The 19,614-nt window shown below is 47.9% G+C and overlaps 1 protein-coding gene across 4 annotated transcripts in view; it reads right to left on the reverse strand.

The window, feature by feature from the left end:
- Positions 1–1,611: 1,611 nt before the first annotated feature.
- LOC105495716 (HPS4 biogenesis of lysosomal organelles complex 3 subunit 2) overlaps positions 1,612–19,614 on the reverse strand; it is a 31,569-nt gene continuing 13,566 nt past the window's right edge. For 2 of the 4 annotated variants that reach the window (XM_011765450.3, XM_011765449.2), the window contains exons 8-14: positions 17,511–17,583; positions 14,973–15,009; positions 14,052–14,148; positions 12,201–13,110; positions 6,731–6,863; positions 6,144–6,252; positions 1,612–2,929 (exon numbers count right to left, since the gene is read on the reverse strand). In XM_011765450.3, the coding sequence (XP_011763752.2) occupies positions 2,758–2,929; positions 6,144–6,252; positions 6,731–6,863; positions 12,201–13,110; positions 14,052–14,148; positions 14,973–15,009; positions 17,511–17,583 (1,531 nt within the window). In that variant the 3' untranslated portion in view covers positions 1,612–2,757. The remainder of the gene's footprint in view (positions 2,930–6,143; positions 6,253–6,730; positions 6,864–12,200; positions 13,111–14,051; positions 14,149–14,972; positions 15,010–17,510; positions 17,584–19,614) is intronic. The other 2 variants (XM_024797245.2, XM_011765452.3) reach the window with 1 other exon arrangement.

A 19,614-nucleotide genomic window follows, 5' to 3' on the forward strand; every position in this document is an offset into this window, starting at 1 on the left:
GTGACAAGGGCCCAGAAGTCTAGCTGCTTCCCTCCAGGGGAGGAGACAGTTTGATTAGCTCAAACGTCCCCTCTGGGGGTCCTTTCCCAGGAGGAATCTGACTGCCACTTGATATGGTTTGGCTGTGTCCCCACCCAAATTTCATCTTGTAGTTCTCATAATCCCCACGTCATGGGAGGGACTTGGTGGGAGGTAATTGAAGCACAGGGGTGGTTACTTCCATGCTGTTCTTGTGATAGTGAGTTCTCACGAGATCTGACGGTTTTGTAAGGAGCTTTCCCCCTACTTCACTTTGCACTTCTCCTTGCTGCCACCATGCGAAGAAGGATGTGTTTGGTTCCCCTTCTGCCGTGATCGTAAGTTTCCCAAGGTCTCTCCAGCCCTGCGGAACTGTGAGTCAGTTACACCTCTTTCCTTTATAAATGACCCAGTCTCGGGTATGTCTTTATTAGCAGTGTGAGAACGGACTAATACACCACTATTAATCACTCATGGGACCTTTATCCTTCCAGTTCACAGGTGGCAGATGGATGGCACAGACGGAGCCAAAACAGAGGCTTTTCTGCCCTGAAGAGCCACTAGAATCTGTGGTCCTGGATGACTGACAGTGGCACTCAGTGTCAAGTAGGAGTCCAGGGTGGGCAGGCTGTCCTGCAAACACTGCCTTCCCCTGGGAAACGTGGCCATAGGAGGTTGTGGTGCCCACTCCAGCAAGAACATGCTGCTTGGCCATCCATCGCTGGGCCTGTACTCTGGGAGCACTAATTTTGAGGGGATGGGCCTGGGGCTGTGGGATAAACGGTGTCCTAAGCGACCCCCTGAAACCTCTGAAATATGAGAACAGGAAAACAGCGGGCTAAGTGTTTCTTTTCTGCAGCCTCTGGGCCACAGTTACCAAGCTTTAGAGATGACAGCTGCAGCTGCCAGTGCCCTGGGGCTCTGAGCAGAACCTCCACTGCAGAAACTAAGCAAGATCAAAGGAGGAAAGAAAGGGGCTCACCTGCAAAGTCAAGTTTCAGGACTTTACTTTTTCTGAGTTAATCCAGGTGGATGAGACTTTTCCATATACAGGAATAGGCTTTGTATGGTTCCATTTTGGGTCAGTGGAAGAATTTTCACAACACAAATGGCATTATAAAGTTGTCTTCTCTGGCCGGGTACTGGGGACCACTGGTCAAAGATAAGGCGAGACATTGCGGGGGCTTCCTGGAGCTGCAGCAACCACAGCAGAGAACCTGCAATGAATTTTTTTCTGGGAGAACATAGTAGAGGAGTAAGACAACATTTATCCTAGCTTCAGATAGGATCCTCTTCCATCTAGGCAGATGGGATCCAAGAGACAGGAGGGATCCTGGAGAGAGGTGACAGAAGAGGGTGACACAGGCTTGGTGTATTGGATCAGCTGCAGCTGCTGCTCCCTGGAGCGGCAGGCAGCAGCCTGGCACCCCTGCAAACAGACGGTCCTTACCCAGCCACACTGAACTCAGGGAAGGGAAAGAGGGATGTGCCCACGTTACACACACACACACACACACACACACACACACACACACACACAATCTTAACCCTTACCTTTGCCACAAAAAATGCTGCCACTTAATTACGCAGAACTCAATAGTGTTTTTTGGCTATTTTATTTTTAGTCCTTGGAAGCTTGTTTCAAGAAAAAGACACCATATCATAAACATCAGATATCAGTTCACTGACATGAAATTATTAACCATACAACTTTCAAATGGAATCTCAAGTACTTCCAGTAAACATTCAGTTAAGATTTTGACAAGTATTTTCATCCTGCAATCTGTCTCATACTATCAAAAAAAAGTCTGACTATAATGTAATAGAACTGAGGTTTTAAGTACCACACAAGTCCAGGAACACACAAATGAATGTCATTCCCTTTCACGCAGCCACCACTGAAAAGCACAGTTGCTTTTACCCTCAGACATCTTGTAAACTCCTATTTAGGGACACTCGCTCAAGAGGAACCAGCCGCGCAGCCCACTTGTAGTCAAAGGCAGCGCGGGTTGGTCCTGCTGTCGCTGAATTCTCAGGGCTCAGCCCCCAGGGCTTTTATAAAGGGATCTCAAAAGCCCAAACTCCCTTCCGTATTATTAAGGCTTGACCCCATTGTGGGTCCAAAGAAGACACCCTCTACTAGATTTGAGTAGAGTTCCAACAGAATTCAACCAGGCGGTCTCCGTGTGCTGTTGCTTCCCTGCAGGAATGATCTGGACCTCCCAGCTGGACCGCACTGGAGAAACCTACCTGCGACGTGGGCGTGGAGTCTGCCTGCTCACAGATCCAGCTCCTCACTGTGCAGTCACACCGCCTACCACCCACCTGGTGTCGGGGTTGAACACACACTCTAGGCTAGTGGACAGACGATCAGGTTCTAGAAAAAATGCCAACCCGGAATCTTGTGGCACCAGTTCAAGCTGGGATGGAACAGGAGCAGGAGATATGAAATACCTCAGGCTCAGTGTGGCAGAGAGGGAGCCAAGCCCATCCCGGCCCCAAGGCCACCGATGAAATACAGTTCTTTATCAAGTGCTCTAGGTCTCCTGACCTAAAGAACTAACCCCTGCCCGCAAACACATCCCTATCTGCAAAAGGAGTAACAAAAACTCAAATATCATTACGTTCCTAAAAAAGGGAATGTTTTCAAGAAAAATAAAATAGAGGGGCCTTTTCGATTATAAAAGGCAGAACTCCCTTTGCTGGTTTTCTCCTTCCCAGTCACCTCCTTGGCGCAGCTCAGAGCAAGTTCACCCCGTGCTTCAGCAACTTCTGCTTGGCTTTGCCAGAGAGGTTGAAGGCGCCATCCTGAGGGTTTGGGAAGCCAGAGCTCCGTGCTGCAGGTGCCAGCTGCTGGAAATACGTCTCCTGGATGGGGTTGCAACAGGCGTACACGGCCGTGGAGGCGTTTCTGTTGGAAGAAGAAAGAAGACTATGGTCCGATGCTGCTGGTGCTAATAGACCACCCAGAGACCTCGGTGAGGTTCTTGTCACGGAGGACCCAGGACGCCCAATGTGGCATGTGCAGCTGTCATGGAACGGGATTCTATTTATTCAGCGGAGTTTCAGGCTTCAGTGCCAATACCATCTTTCCTTCCTTTCAGCTCACTAGATGCTGGAAGAGTCCGTGGTGGGACCATCCGCGGTGGCAGCAGCCGCAGACACGGGAGTCGTAAGTGCTGCATAAAGGAGCTGTGGGGTGCCGGCTTGTTGACATACTGAGCTATGCAATGTGCTCTGCACACAGTCTCTGCTTTGCCCCTCACATAAGCTCTGCAGCGGTGGTTTAGTCCCATTTCACAGACAAGGACCCTGAGGCTCAAAGTCAGTAGCTGGGGCTGCCCTGCCTCTATGACAAGGCAATGGCAGTGTCTGAGAAAGGAGTCTAGTCTGCTCTCCACACTGGGGGCAGCTGGATAGACTGAGGGGGAGTGAAGGACAGGAGTGGGATGTGACATGAAGTGACAGGAAGCCTGTGGACACAGAGGGAGGGATGAGGGCACCACACAGAGGCAGAGCCACCTGGGAGGAGCCAACTTCAGGCCAAGGTAAACCCCCTGGTTTCTGGATCCTGCCTCTCCAACTATCCTATGAGCCTCAGTTTCCCCCAAATCTAGTGAAAAAGGGTGGAGTCAGGGACTACTAAGGCTCCCCTCACTCAATTCTCTCCTTCCTTGTAAGAAGGGAGAAAAATCCCACCCTATTCCAAGCTTCAGTGTCTCTAGTGGGTGCACCCACTGGCCCAGCAGGAAAATCTCTTCTCATAGCCCTGTGGGAGGGCTCCGAGGCCAGGTGGTAACGAGCATGGATCTGGAGTCACACACTCAGGTGCCGATCCCAGCCCTGTTACTTCCTAGGGTGTGTCCTGGGCTGCTAGTCAACATTTCTGAGTCCCAGCTTTTTCATCTGTACAGTGGATTTGTAACAGTATGTGCCCTCAGGGAAGTTGTGTGTGTATGTTTTTTTTTTTTTTTAAGAATGAGATTAAGTGAGTGCTTAACACATGGTGAGTGGTTAAGAAATGGTAGCTGTTGTTTCTATTACTATTATTAAAATCATCTCTCAACAAATGCCTTGGGCTACATATCTCAACACTAAACCCCTCTCAGCTCCAAGAAAGGTGACATACTGCAGAGCCACAAGGTGGTTGGTGTAGCAGATGCTGACATTTTGTTTCCACCTCCCACAAAACAGACACACACCCACCAACACAGCCAGTTCCCAAACCAGTGACTGTAGATGCAAGTCACCTCTGGGTGGCCAGCCTGGGGCAGCTGTGAATTAAAGCCAGAGAAGACACATTTCTGACAGAAAGATCTATTGAGATATTGGCTGGAAACAGTGTGAGGCAGCAGAACACCTGCCACTCAAGTGTGGCGGGTGACAGGGCATCGGAACCATCCTAATCACCCACCCGGCTCCCTGTCAGTCCACCGTGACCCATGCCCCTCGCACTGGACCACACTGCCGTGACACTGAAACCTGTGTGGAAAGGTCATACCTGTGCTTGAACAGTTGGAGAACATGCTTCAAATCCTGGCCCTGCCACTTAAGAAGAATACAACCCTGAGCAAGCTGCTTATCCTATTTGTGCTTCAATTTTCTCATCTGTAAAATGAGAATTTAAAAAATGCCCTTGAAGCTGGGCGCAGCGGCTCACACCTGTAATCCCAGCACTTTGGAAGGGCGAGGTGGGCGGATCATGAGGTCAAAAGATCAAGACTATCCTGGCCAACATGGTGAAACCCTATCCCTACTAAAAATACAAAAATTAGCTGGGCATGGTGACGGGCGCCTGTAGTCCCAGCTACTTAGGAGGCTGAGGCAGGAGACTCGTCTCAAACCGGGAGGCAGAGGTTGCAATGAGCCGAGATTGAGCCACTGCACTCCAGCCTGGCGACAGAGTGAGACTGTCTCAAAATAAATAAATAAAAAATAATGCCCTTGACCATATGGTTCCAAGGGCTACGTGGACTAATATACACATTGCCAGCACTGCCCTTGACCGGCTACCTTGCTTTATTTTCTGTTACCAGTTGTCAACCAAATTCTCAGGTCCCAGCCTCCCAAGGATTTTATAAAGTGATCTCTAAAGCCCAAACTCCCTTTCCAGTTTCATAAGAGAAGCATGTAGAAAGAAAAAAACAAATTCGGTTGGTTAAATACTGTAAATTACAATAATCATCAATAGATCTATATTTCTCCTGGCATGGAGATGTTCAAGCTATGCCATAATGTGAAAAAAGACAACTGTAAAATTGTACATTAGTAGGATCCTATTTTCTAGAAAACTTAAAATAATTAAAAATACAATTAATCTATATGTACAAAAAATAAAAACCAAAAACCAATAAAACCTGGAGCAATACATGCCAAACTGTAAAATGTGGTTATTTCTTGGTGTGTGATGGGGTGAGGGGAGAGGAAAATGTTTTACGTGATAGATTTCCAAGCATTCTGCATGACTGTATCATCAGCATGTATTACTTTTTTTTTTTTTTTTTTTGAGATGCAGTCTCACTCTGTCACCCAGGCTGGAGTGCAATGGTATTATCTTGGCTCACTGTAACCTCTGCCCCCTGGGTTCAAGTGATTCTCCCGCCTCAGCTTCCTGAGTAGCTGGGATTATAGGCACCCACCACCCTGCCCAGCTAATTTTTTGTATTTTTAGTAGAGACAGGGTTTCACCAGGTTGACCAGGTTGGTCTTGAACCCTGACCTCAAGTGATCCGCCTGCCTCCCAAAGTGCTGAGATTACAGGTGTGAGCCACTGTGCCCAGCCATATGACTTTTTAATTAGAAAGACGACAATATTTCAACATTGTTTCTGGCAAGGAGATGGAGCCGCCATCCCTAGTAATGGATGTAGCTCCATGATGGCGAGGACCTCAGGTTCCTTCACTGCTGGACCCCAAGCGTCTAAAGTAGGAAGGGAAGCAGAAAGTCCATGGCACGTGACCGCACAACAGTGGATAATGGTGGCAATAGGAACAAAGGAAGGCCTTAAGGAGAGTAACTAGAAAGTTCTTCATCTACTTAGGAATAAGGCGCTGCCTGGGCCCCACAGGTGGTTCCCGTGAGCAGGACCGTGGAGAGTAGTGGGGGATCGACTCAGGGAGGCTCACCTGACGGTCATTTCATAAAGCGCGGGCAGCTGGGCAAACTCACTATGCATCAGGCTGACGGCCTGCAGGAAGCGGCGATCCTGCGGGGTGGTCACCTGCGGCAGGTTTGCTTCCAGAAGAGGACACAGAGTTGTGAAGAGCAGACAGTTACCCTCCGCCCTCCCACCCCCTGAAGCCTGGTACTGAACACGGGGACTGAGCACGGCTCAAGGCTATGAGTGTGGCTGCCCGGGGCAGAGACAAAGGCCTGGGGCGCTGGGCTTCTGCTGCTGCCGCCATGCGATGCAGCACCCGGTTTCTGCGTGTGGATCTCAACATTCTGAGACAAACCTATCACAGTTATGTGAACATGAACTTCTCTCAAAACACTGGGAAACACCAGAAACAGACACATGAGCAGACAAGCGTCTGCCCAGTGAACGCCACACTCAGTGGGAGTGGGCTCCCGGTGAGAGAGAGCCCTGAATGCAGGTCCGACAACTCTGTGCACAGCCGTGTCATCACGATGCTGGGGCTCGAGTTCTCACCTCCACCCGTCTCTAGAATCTGGCATCCCCATCGCCCTGGGCCCCTTGCCTGGTTCTTACCCATCAGCAAGCTCTGAATGCGGTCGTAATGTGTGAAGTTGTAGGTGCTGCTCGTGGAGGCTGTCTCACCCCTGGGCAGCGTCTCTTTTAGGTGGACTTCCAGCCCATTCAGTGACGCCAGGCTGCTGTGGTACTGCAAATGGGGAGAGGGTCATGGGCTTGTAGGGCTGACCTCAGCAAGCCTTCTGAGGGCTAGTTAACCACAGACTTAGTTAAAAAATAATCCTCCAGCCAGGTAGGGTGGCTCACACCTGTAATCCCAGTGCTTTGCGAGACCAAAGCGGGAGGATCACTTGAGCCAGGAGTTCAAGGCTGCAGTGAGCCGAGACCGTACCACCGCACTCCAGCCTGGGTGACAGAGTGAGACTCTGTCTCAAAACACAAAACAAACAAACAAAAAAATCATTCATGGAGTATCTTACTGCTTACTTGATCCAGCAAAATGGACTCTCACCAACATTTTTCTTTCACCCTTATGTTCTAATGTTTTTTTAATTAATGATTATATTGTAGGAGACAGAAAAGAGATGAGTAAAAAAATAAACTAATAAGAAAAATTACTCATCTTTTCACCATCCAGTAATAGCTACTGTTCCCACTGTGGTGTATCTTATTTTAACCATGGCTTTCCTCCCCAGGCTGCATGATTTCACATTACAAATAGCCTGGGACCATCCAGTGTTTCTCACTGGCCCCAGGTAGAGAAGTCCCTCACCGGATGTAACAAGGTAACTTCTCTCTGCAACATCTAGCACTGATAGCCTAGTCCTGGCTTTCTTAGAAGGACTAAGTGTCAGTCAAACAGCTTTCTGCACTTGATGGTTCAGAGGAGGTACACAGTTGAGGATGACTGTCAAGGAGGTGGGTTCAAGTACCTGTATTTTTACAAACCTCCAAGGAGATGAAGTTTAAGTACAATTGAAAACACTGGACTATATTGTTTTGTGTAACTCTTTTTCTGTAAAGTAAAAACGAGATCAAATCATAAATAATGACTGATAGTTTTTTTAACCTAACAACAAAGCACGAACTGCTTTTCTCATCTTTAAATATTCTATCATATAATTCTTCAATGGCTGTGCGGCGTTCTTCAAGCTCCACTGAGGGCTTGACTTAGTACGCCAGGCCCATCGTAATGGGCTTGGTCTGAAACGGGGTTTCCTGGGCCTGCTTCAGCCACAAGAAAGAAGGCGACTGTCCCCCAGCATTTGCAGTTCCCAGGTAAAAAACATCCCAAGTTCAGCCTCTTTTTAGTCAAATGACCAGGAGCAAGTTACCAAATTTTCTGCGCCTCATTTTTCTATTCATCTGCAAAATGGGAACAGTACAGGACTGCCAAGTGACTTAAATGAAATGACACATCCAAAAGTCCTTCATAAACTCTAAAGTGCTATCCTGAGGCAGGGCCTTTTTACAGAGTCCAGGAAATGAAAATAATCATACAAAAGAAATGGTATCTCTTTAGAGATCACAGATAATTTGTGGACTATTTCTCAACAGCTATGTAAGAAAAAAAGTGCACATAAAAAGTATAGAGATGCAAACAGAATGCTTCTGAAGAAAATGTCATGAAGCTTACATGTTATTTTGGGGTGTTAAATCAGTTTTCCTGTACGAATGTCTCAGAAATGATATTTCAAGTCCATAGGTGTGACATATAAAGTTATTTTCTACTATGCACTCAGTTTTGTATCCTCAGTGCTTAGTAGACTGCCTGACTCCTAGTAGGTGCTCAGTAAATGAATCCACTAAATGAATGACTAAATGAACACATATAATGCCAAGCACTGCCAACTTATGAGCTATTTGGTTTAAATCAAGGGTGCAGAGTTATGTAAAAAGATAGGTACTCAGGAAAGACAAGCATAGTATCTCATGTTCAGATCACTGAGACAGCCTGACCAACACTGAGTTTAACACAGAGCCTCTTATTTGAACAGATGTGTGTGTGTGTGCATGCACCGACACGCGCATGGGCACACACAAGCATTCACCATGAAGTCAAACCACAGCCTCACTGAAAGTTTTTGGACCTCGAGAACCTGCTAACAGTCATCCCTTCCATGCTGAGCTGGTGTCCAGAGGAAGAAACAACAGGAACAGAGAGTGAGCCGTGCCGAAAACTGTTTCCCCACAGGCACTGAGCTCTGCTTCCAGAATCTTCTGCCTAACTTGCACTCAAGATAGGATCACTTAACAAGAAACACACAGTTAATCACAAGATGCTATGTCAGATGACATGTGGATAATTTTTTACTGATAGCCAAGTGCCTTCACATATACCAGGGGTCGGCAAACTCCCCCCTATAAACTAAATCCAGTCTGTTGCCTGTTTTTGTACAGCCTGAGACTTAATGGTTTTTATATTTTTTACATGGTTGGGGAAAAAAGTCAATAATATTGTAACATGTACAAATTATATGAGGTTCCAATGCCATGTCCATAAATAATTACCAGAATACAGCCATACCATTTATATACTGTCTATGGCTGTTTTTGTACTACAACAGCAGAGCTGAAAAGCTGCGCAAAGCTGAAAATATTTGCTTTCTGGTCCTTTACATAAAACGTTTGCCAGCCCCCGATATATACTGCTACGTAATGTGATCCTCACAACGGCCCTAGGCGAAGCACAGCTGAGGCTAATTCCTGGGTCCTCTAACTTCTACTGCACACGAAAGCAAGTGGCACAAATGTCAGCGTGTGACACAGCGTGCAGGAGTAATATGTGGCACACACGTTCCCTTAGAGGTACCGGTTTCCTACTTGGGGGAAGGTGTTTTCTCATAAAATGTTTTATGGCAACACTCTCACACTAACTTCAAGCCTCATCTACTGTACATAGAAGCTCAATGTCCTACTGTAGTAATAAATAATTAATCTGATCACTGTTTGAAGGTCAATGAGATTATCTTGGGTTTTGAGTAATGAACTATCATCGGCTCTATGCTGCCCCCTGGTGTGAGCCTATTTCGCTCCCTCTGAGGGAATTCCAGCCCCAATGCCAACTCTCCTGGCTGCTCCACCCACAGCTCCTTCCACCATCCCCAAGCCCTGTTGCCCCTCACCCCACCCCTACTTCCTGTGGAAGTTGATCCAGCCAAAGACAAGACAGCCAAATGACACGAGGGCAGCTAGGGAGTATGTAACATCATTAAGGAGCCCTTGCAAAAGGGGTGTGCTCAACATAACTGGGGGTATTTGGTTTTTCTAGACAGTAGCAGAGGGGCTACAGGGAAATCAGGTAAAGTATTTTGAAGGCTCGTCTGGAAAGGCAATCAAACACCTCTCTTGATTATAAAACAGAAATCCTCTGGGTCTGATTAACAAACCCACTCTCAAACCAGTGGGCTGATCAAAGTTAGTCACTCCATACTAGAAAAGACTAGCTTTTCAGGGCTGGGCGCAATCATGCCTATAATCCCAGCACTTTGGGAGGCCGAGGCGGGCAAATTACCTGAGGTCAGGAGTTTGAGACCAGCCTGACCAACCTGGAGAAACCCCGTCTCTACTAAAAATACAAAATTAGCTGGGCCTGGTGGCGCATGCCTGTAATCCCAGCTACTCAGGAGGCTGAGGTAGAAGAATCACTTGAACCCGGGAGGCAGAGGTTGCAGTGAGCTGAGATCATGCCACTGCACTCCAGCCTGGGCAACAAGAGCGAAACTCTATCTCAAAAAAAAAAAAAGAAAAGAAAAGATTAGCTTTTCTTCTTCCATAAAACTGCAGTCTATTTCCTGGGGCCTAGCCAGCACCAAACCCTGCTTTCCACGGAAGCCCATGGAGGCTGATGTCATAACAGCATGGATAGACTTTGACAAACCAGGAGATAATGCCACAGAGCACGAGCCACAGAAGGCAGGACACTGACCCTCTTTCTTCAGCTTCCCAGCTATCACAGCAAGGGCAGGGCAGTGGGGGGACAGAGAGGCTGGGGCAGGGAACCAGAAACCAGCAAGAACTCTGGACCTGCCACTTGCATGAGGTCTTTTCATCTCAATGAGGCTGTTTTCTTACTGGCAAAGGGGAGTTACAATGCCTACCTCCCAGAACTGTTCTAAGGCTTGGCTAAAATAAGAGATGCAAAGTATTTCGCATATAGTTGGTGCAGAATACATCTCCTCAAAGAGCAGCCTGTGCTATTTTTTCCTTTCTGTGGGGAAGGTAAAAAGAAAGGTATTATATCCACTTTATTGCATTCAAACACTGGGCCCTTCAAAATGACATTTCTAAGGCTCAACACTGTGCAGAATAGAGCATGAAAACCAAGGCATTGGCAGGGAGATGAGGCGGGTAACACTGCAGCCAGAACTCCCTGCACTGTTATAAGAAGGAGGTGGATAGTCACTCACAGCTATGGTGAATGGGGATACAGGAAGCAAATGAGCTGTAACTCAGTGATCCAGTGTCTGTGGAAAGGGGATAGAGAAGCCTGACAGCTCCAGAGAGCACTCTCTTGCTAGGAGTTCTGTGCAAGGAAGCTGCTGTGCAGTCTTATCTCTTCTTCTGTGTTCCAAGGTGACTAGCTTATTTATGGAGGGTCACAAGCCCTGCATGCTACTAAGATCAGCTTAGAATAATATACGTTTTAAGAATAAAAACAAGGAAAGCCCCAAGACACCATTTGCCCTCCAGCAATTTCAACCTGCTGTTCTTGTTGCTACCACTTTCCTTGCCTACTAAAGCAAGGCTGTTACTATAGCAACCGAATCTCCAGCGTGGGCCCCGGGGAAGGTCAGTTTACCACTCTAAGCCTCTAAGCGAGGAAGGGGCTGGAATAGTTTAAGAGCCCTCCAGAGCCAGTTAGGATTTCAGATGTCCCAGCCTTCTAGGAGGGAGTTTCAGATCAGGTACGATGCTGGGGCTATGGAGGGAAACACAGGGTTTCCAGGGAACTTCCAACCCAGGCTGTGACATACTGCAGAGGAGTTTCCAGCCGACATGGAACCTAGAGCTGTCCATGCTAGGAAATGAAGCCATGAGTAGGGGTGGCACACCAGTGACTGTGCATGTGTGCGTGCAGCCTCTGCCTGCATTATCTCACTGCACCTGGAACAGGAGGATCTACCACCACCCCTGTATGACTGAGGAGTTAGCTGAGGCTCAGGGGGACAAAGGTCTGTGGGCGAGTTCACACAGCTAGAGGACAAGAGCCAGGATTCCATCTCAGGCCTTCCCTTCCTCCAAGGCCTGCACTCTGCAAAACTAGAAGCAGTGCAAGAAGAGAACCAATACCTGTTGGATGCCAATATGCCACCAGTGCTATGTGCTTGACTCACTCTTACCCCCAACAAAAACCCACAGAGGCAGGTGCTACCTCCATTTACTAAACAAGAACGTTTTGCCCAGGGTCACACAACTGAGGGCTGAGCCTTTATCCCTTCCCTGGGTGTTGGCACAGTGCTGTGAGGGAAGCACAGGAGATCAGCAGAGGCCGCAGAGGGGCAGGGGAAAGTCTGAGGACACTCACCACTTCCTCTATGGCTGCGCTGTCTCCCAGCAGCGGCTCCTCGGCCAGCAGGGACAGCACCAGCCCTTTGACGCAGTGAGTGTAGAGGTTCATCCTCACGAGCTCCACGCAGGACTCTGCTGGTGTCAGCCCGGAGTTGATTCCATCTGCAGAGGGGCCAGCACCCTGACAGTTTGCTGAGCCTGAACTGCATTCCAGACCGGGGGCTGCGTGGCTTTCACAGAACCCATCAACATCTTGATCCAGGCCTTGTTCTCCTGTGGAAAGCTTGTTTCCTCTCTGCCCCGGATCTAAGCGAGGCAGTGACAAGCGCCTGCGGGTCCTTCTGGGGAGAGCGTCTGCTCTGGGAATGGGGACTTGGCTGCTATAGCCAGGACGGTCTTCGAGCTGCTCTTGGGCTCCAGGCTGGGTGAGCATCTCAGGAGCGGAGGGAGAGTGCAGGCTGCTGATGGCTATGTCCTCAGGAGGCGTGGGATTCAGGCTGCTGGAGGCGCTGAGAGATGCCTTGCAGTTAGGAGCCCTGCCATCTGGGACAGGCACATGTAGGAAGGCAAAATGACCTGAGGACGTGTCTACTTCCTGAGCCTCTAGAATGTGGATTTCAGACAAGTCAAGTTCCTCTTGGAGAAAGACTAGTTCCTTCCCCAGGGAGCAGCTAAGGCCAAGAACCTCGTCCCTAGCAGTGCTGTGCAGTCCTGTGGGCCTGATGCTCTCCAGATCATGGCCAGACAAGCATCCGTTCTCCTTCCTGCCATCTGGACAAGCTTCGTCAGGGGATGCGGGCTCTTGGGTGGTCGAGGCCATGGATTCCACACGGCCGGTGGCGTTTTCTTTCAGGGCAGATGTACTCCCACCCTTTGGATGGTGCTGGGCTGAACCATCCTGGAATCCTGCTGGAGATGCTGGAGACCTGGCAAATGAGAGATGTGAGGAAGGGGCACGTTGACAGACTGAAGAGCAAGTGCCCTTCCATAGTGAGGACTAAAGCACAGGCATCAAGGACAAGGTAGTGCCTGAGGTCACAGAGCCTAAGAGGCCACTGGAGTTAAATCACAGGAGTAAAAATACAGAAACATCTGGTCCTCCGGGCTTCACGCAGTGACACCAGGCTCACCTACTGAAAATGGCAGAGCCCACTGAATAAGACTGACCCACATTTGGAAGGTCTCCTATGCATCAGGCCCTATACTAGGTGCTGTACATATACTATTTTCTTTTTTTTTTTTTTTTGAGACGGAGTCTGGCTCTGTCGCCCAGGCTGGAGTGCAGTGGCCAGATCTCAGCTCACTGTAAGCTCCGCCTCCCGGGTTCATGCCATTCTCCTGCCCCAGCCTCCGGAGTAGCTGGGACTACAGGCGCCCGCCACCACGCCCGGCTAGTTTTTTGTATTTTTTAGTAGAGACGGGGTTTCACCGTGTTAGCCAGGATGGTCTCGATCTCCTGACCTAGTGATCTGCCCGTCTCGGCCTCCCAAAGGGCTGGGATTACAGGCTTGAGCCACCGCGCCCAGCCGTGTACATATACTATTTTCAACTGTCACGATGAACTCACGAAAGGGATACTATTGTGTCTACCTTTCAGATGAAAAAACTGAGGCTCAGGCAGGGAATGGACTTGCCCAAGGTCCCATAGCTGGTAAGTAAGAGATCTGGGATGTGAAAGCCACTATCATCTCACTATGCCACTCTGTTTCTTAACGAACTCAAGATCCAGATGCTCCCTTACAAGACAGGGCGTGGGGGAGATGGAATTAAGGAAGCGTGGGATGTATCAGAGGTTTGTTTTTTAACAAATCATGCAATGGGGTCCCTCAGGTGTGGTGTAAGGATAACCCTCTGTGCACTCCCTTACCTTGTCATCTGTTCCACCGGGAACTCATGGAGACTAATGGCTTCCTCTTTGGTCACAAAAACAGGGATAATCTGGACATTCGGGGGCAATGATGCTCCTGGAATTGCAAAGCAACGTGAACAGGGCTTTCCCCCGAGGCGAGAGGGCAGAGGGGCAATGATTGCACTGGTGTGATGCATCTAACGCACCCACGCACCGGCTCCGAGATGCCTCCGACCCACGCACCGGCTCCGAGATGCATCCGACCCACGCACTGGCTCCGAGATGCATCCGACCCACGCACCGGCTCGAGATGCACCCGACCCACACACTGGCTCTGAGATGCATCCAACCCACACACCAGTTCTGAAAGGGGTGCTGTGAAGGCATTCCACAGCCCAGGACACAGGTTGCCAAACTGTAGCTCAAATTCCTGGGCCCAATAAGGAAAGAGTCCCTGCAGGCAACATGACTCCCAGCTTTGGAGAAGGAAGATGTTCAGGAGAGAAAGGTTGAAAAGCACTTTTAAAGAAGATATAAGCTAAGAAAGGGATCTGCTCCAACTTAGGCTTCAGAATAAATTGAAGTAACTCTCCTGAGGATGCCTCCACATCCTGCAAAAGATCTTTCTGTCAGTCGCTGTTTATCTTCACCCTCTCCCAACCACAATCCCCTGGCACTTGACCGAGCAGTCTCACAATATGAAGTTAAGGAGGGTCTGAAAGCAGGAATTTGACAGGCATGCCTAAAATCATAGCTTTACTGTTAGGGTTCTGGTTCTGGCGGGTAACTCGATTCTTGAAGCTCTGTTACGTCCATTTTCCTAATCTTATGAGCAGAGGAAACAAACATGCGGATGGCTCGGCCCATCACATCTTGTAAGGGACAGGTAGTATAAAAGACCGCCGTTCTCAAGAGGCAACCATGTGCCTCACTACTTACCATGTTCCTGCGGGGCATCCCCTCCCATACGGAGTCTCTGAAAACAAACACACACAGAAGTTGGCGCTGGGCACCACATTCTCCTCTTGACCTAACCATCAGGAATTTGCTGTGCCATCTGTTCATAAAACTTAGCCAGGCCCAGAAAGCTTGTCCCAACCACATGCTAAGAGCCAAGCAGATGGAACAGAAGCTCCCCCAAGCTGCTGGCTCCCACTATGGCTGGGATGAAGCAAGAACCTAGGCCCGCACAGGCTTCAAGGCAGCAGCTCCACCCAAACTCACGTCACACTCTATGTTCTGATTTTCTCAGACTCTCCCTTCTGGGAATAAAATTGAAGATTCGTGTTCTCTTTCACACCTCTGGGGAACTCATTCTAGAATACAGTCACATCTGCCACAGCCCCAATGTAGAATTCACATAAATTCCATTATAATAAAAACGTCGGCCGGGCGCGGTGGCTCAAGCCTGTAATCCCAGCACTTTGGGAGGCCGAGGCAGGCGGATCACGAGGTCAGGAGATCGAGACCATCCTGGCTAACACGGTGAAACCCCGTCTCTACTAAAAATACAAAAAGAAATTAGCCAGGCGTGGTGGCGGGCGCCTGTAGTCCCAGCTACTCCGGAGGCTGAGGCAGGAGAAGGGCGTGAACCCGGGAGGCGGAGCTTGCAGTGAGCCGAGATCGCGCCACTGCACTGTGACTCTCACTATAAAGATGTGACCTAAACAAAATGCTATACCAGATCTCTCGTTTGTTCTGGTTCACAATCGAGGCCTGAAACCTGATGATTTTTCTCAAAAATGAAAACATCTCTCATCTCAATCTGAGGGTTCCAAAAGAACCCACCAAAACCAAACCAAACCAAACAAGGACTGCTCTTCTAGCCAAAATGACTTTCAATCTTAGAATTATATGGTGTTCTTTTTCTCGTGATTTTTTAAAAAATCATGCTTTAGATTACTAAGCCTAACCTCAGTTTACTCTAGACAATGCGTTGAAACAAAAAAAAAATCACATACCCCCAAGCTAGTACGATTAATATTGGGTATTTTTTCCTTAAGCCTATGCATTTTTTATACTTTTGAGACCACAATATATAAAATACCATATTTCTGCTTAAAACAGTAACATGCAATTCCCGCCATTAAAACATCTTTGGCCATTTTAAGCAGCTGATTAAAATTTTATGAAGGTTTAAGTGATATGAGTAAATTAATCATTTACCTACCTTACACCAGTAATTAGTAAACTTTCTGTGTAAAAGACAACACAGTAAATATTTTTGGCTTTGCAGGGCATATGGGCTCTGTCCCACCTACTCAGCGCTGCTATTATAGCTCAAAAGCAGCCAAAATAAAACTTCAACTGTAGGCAGGTGGCCCACAGGCCATAGTTTGCCAACTCCTACCTTAAGCATTCAAGTTTTGTCTGATTTTTCACTTTCATAAAGCTTGTTGTGATCAAGTTTTGAGTATAAATGTTTTTCAGCAATTACATTATTTCCTTGATATATTTCTAGAAGTCAAATTATTAGGAAAAAATAAAAGGCATCCTTAACGTTCTCATTATCAAAGTGTTTCCCAGAAAGGCTGCTCAAATTGACACCTACAGCAACAGTGGATGAGGCGGCTGACTAGAGCCCCACCAGCATTTCACAGGCCTGCTCATCTAATAAGTGTAAAAAGAGAGCCTCACGATACACTGGAAACCACAGCTTCATACACAAAAGAAAAAAAGGACTGGAAGGAAATATGCCAGACGCTGGCAGTGGTTATCCCCGTACAGTTCAATGATGGGCAATTTTATTCTCAATGAGCATGCATGACTTTTTTTTTCAATATAAAAACAATTAAATAAATATAAAATGGAAGTATTTTAGAAGAGTTTGTTTTCCTTATTTTTTTTATTTTTATTTTTTGAGAGAGTCTCACTCTTGCTACCCAGGCTGGAGTGCAGTGGTAAGATCTTGGCTTACCTCAACCTCCGCCTGCCGGGTTCAAGCCATTCTCCTGCCTCAGCCTCCCGAGTAGCTGGGATTACAGGTGTGCACCACCACACCCAGCTAATTTTTGTATTTTAAATAGAGATGAGGTTTTATCATGTTGGCCAGGCTGGTCTTGAACTCCTGACCTCAAGTGATCTTCCCGCCTCAGCCACCCAAAGTGCTGGGATTATAGGCGTGAGCCACTGTGCCCAGCCCCCTAAATCTTTCTAGAGACACACCCTTTACAGTCTGTCTCTGAAAAGTCTTAACATCTCCCTGACATAAAGAGATATCAAATTCTTATGGAAAGTTGAATTCTCACAGATTTACTTGGTTTGAAGGAAAAAAAAACTACCCAAGCCTAGCTTGTGGAAGAAAACATTTTCTTTCAGCCTCGCCAATGGCTTCATTATTGAGGAGGACTCGGGGTCCTGACAAGCCCGAGAGAAACAACTGCTCTGCGGCTTCTGCTCCTGATCCCTCCAGCCTCAGGCTCAGTGACCGGTGCTCTGGGGGATGCCATCCAGTCAGGTGGGTGGACTTTACAATACCTGCTCCTGAGGTGCTGTTCGGTGAAGCAGAACCTTGGCAGTGAGGGAGGGCGGGAGCTGAGTGCTGACAATCCTAGGAGGTCACACACAGAACAAGAACACCATGAGAAGAAATACACCAAAACACTGAATTTTAAAGGTGCCTAACAGCCTGTGTTGACGAGGATCTTGGGGACTTGGCTGGTGGGAGTTTCAACTGGTAAAACCCTTACAGAGGGCACTCTGGTAGTTCCTGCCAACATTTAAAATATCCAAACACTTTGACTCAGCTTGTACCAAGATGTATGTGTAAGAATATTCATTACACGGAGAATGGCAAAAACAATTAAAAAATGAGTAAACCACCAGAATGTTCATCAACAAGAGAGTAAAGCACAACACAGCCAGAATCCCAAAAAGTGTGCAGCCCGCATAAGAATGAGGTGGACCCATATGAACTGATAAATAAATCTTCACTATATGCATTGAGAAACCACGTGATCCTATTTAAGGAGATAGCAAAAATAAACAAAATCAACATATGCAGACATGTACTGGTAGGCACAAACACACACAAAGAGCAAGATGCCCACCAAACTGCCAATGATGACGACAGGTTAAGAGTGAGGGAGAGGCTGGGCACAGTGGCTTACTCCTGTAATCACAGCACTTTGGGAGCCTGAGGTCAGAGAATAACTTAAGCTTAGGAGTTTGAGACCTCCACGAGCAACATAGTGAGACCCCATCTCTACAAAAAAAAAAAAGTAAAAAAAATTAACCAGGTGTGGTAGCATGTGCTTGTTGCCCCAGGCTGAGGTGGGAGGATCACTTGAGTCCAAGAAGTCGAGGTTGTAGTTAGCTGTGTTTATGCCACTGCACTACAGCCTGGGTAGCAGAGCAAAACTGTGTCTCAAAAACAAACAAACAAACAAAAAAACAGTGAGGAAGAAAAAGGGGGGGGTTTAAATTGTGCTCTGTGTGTTCCTCTATTGATTGATTTGTTTACAGTGAAAATGTATTCATGTATTAGCTATATAATTTAAATACAGGCTGGGTGCAGTGGCTCATGCCTATAATCCAAGCACTTTGGGAAGCTGAGGATCGCTTGAAGCCAGGCGTTTGAGACCAGCCTGGGCAACACAGCAAGACCTCATCCCTACAAAAAAGAGAAGACAAATATATATATATTTAAGAAACGCAAAATGAGAAAAGGGGAAAAAATACTCTCTTTGGTGGGTATGTCGCTGACGAACTTGGAAGTCCCACAGCTGATTCTGAACCATTATGATAAGAACCAGAGCAAGGAAGAAGAGTGCAAAGTGCACCAGGGTCTATGCTCGGTTCTTCCGCATCTGTCATCTTATTTCATTCTTCACAAGGGATGTCTATTTCCCAGAAGAGAAAATTGAGGCTAAGCAACTTGCCCAAGGCCACATGGCTGGCAAAAGAAGGCAGGACCTAGGGACCAGCCTTGCTGGCCCAAGGGCCCCTGCAAGAGCCCGAGTGCTTCTCCAGTTACACAGCAGTTGCCTGCTCCTCAGGAAGCTCTGGGCACAGCACAATGGCCCTGCCTGCCCTGGGCTGTGAGAACAAACCCTCCATGAGGAGAGAGGCCTTAGATGACCTAGAGTGGCTCTTGGGCACTCAGACTCATGAAGAGGCCCTCCAACTACATGAAGAAGTACAGTGAATTCTCAGAGGCCAACCAAGACACAGGCCCAGCCAAGAGGCTGGAAGGCAGCTGCATAAGGGCCTGTAAGGCTGCTTTGCAGAGCTGAGCCGAGGTAAGCACACCAGGGCCTCTGGGCAGCGGGAGGAGGGCCACAGCAGGAGGAGGGCCACACCAAGCCCCTTCCATGCCTCTTGACTTACAGTGCTGGCTGCTGGCAAAGCTGGGGACTCTGCATCAGCATTTTGCAGACTGACAACTATTCCAGCATGTCCTATACTGAGAATTATAGGGATTCCTTGTATATTCTCAACTCTTTTCTGAACACAACTATTTCCAATTTCTCAGCTTTGCTCAAAGACCAGTACACACCTGTCTTTCTAAACTACCCGATATTAGACAAAACCAGCCCATTTGGAACTGGCCAGAGACTGAGCTCCCCACCATGATCTGGAG

This window comes from Macaca nemestrina, chromosome 15, assembly GCF_043159975.1.
Source record: "Macaca nemestrina isolate mMacNem1 chromosome 15, mMacNem.hap1, whole genome shotgun sequence".
Taxonomy (NCBI): Eukaryota; Metazoa; Chordata; class Mammalia; order Primates; family Cercopithecidae; genus Macaca; species Macaca nemestrina.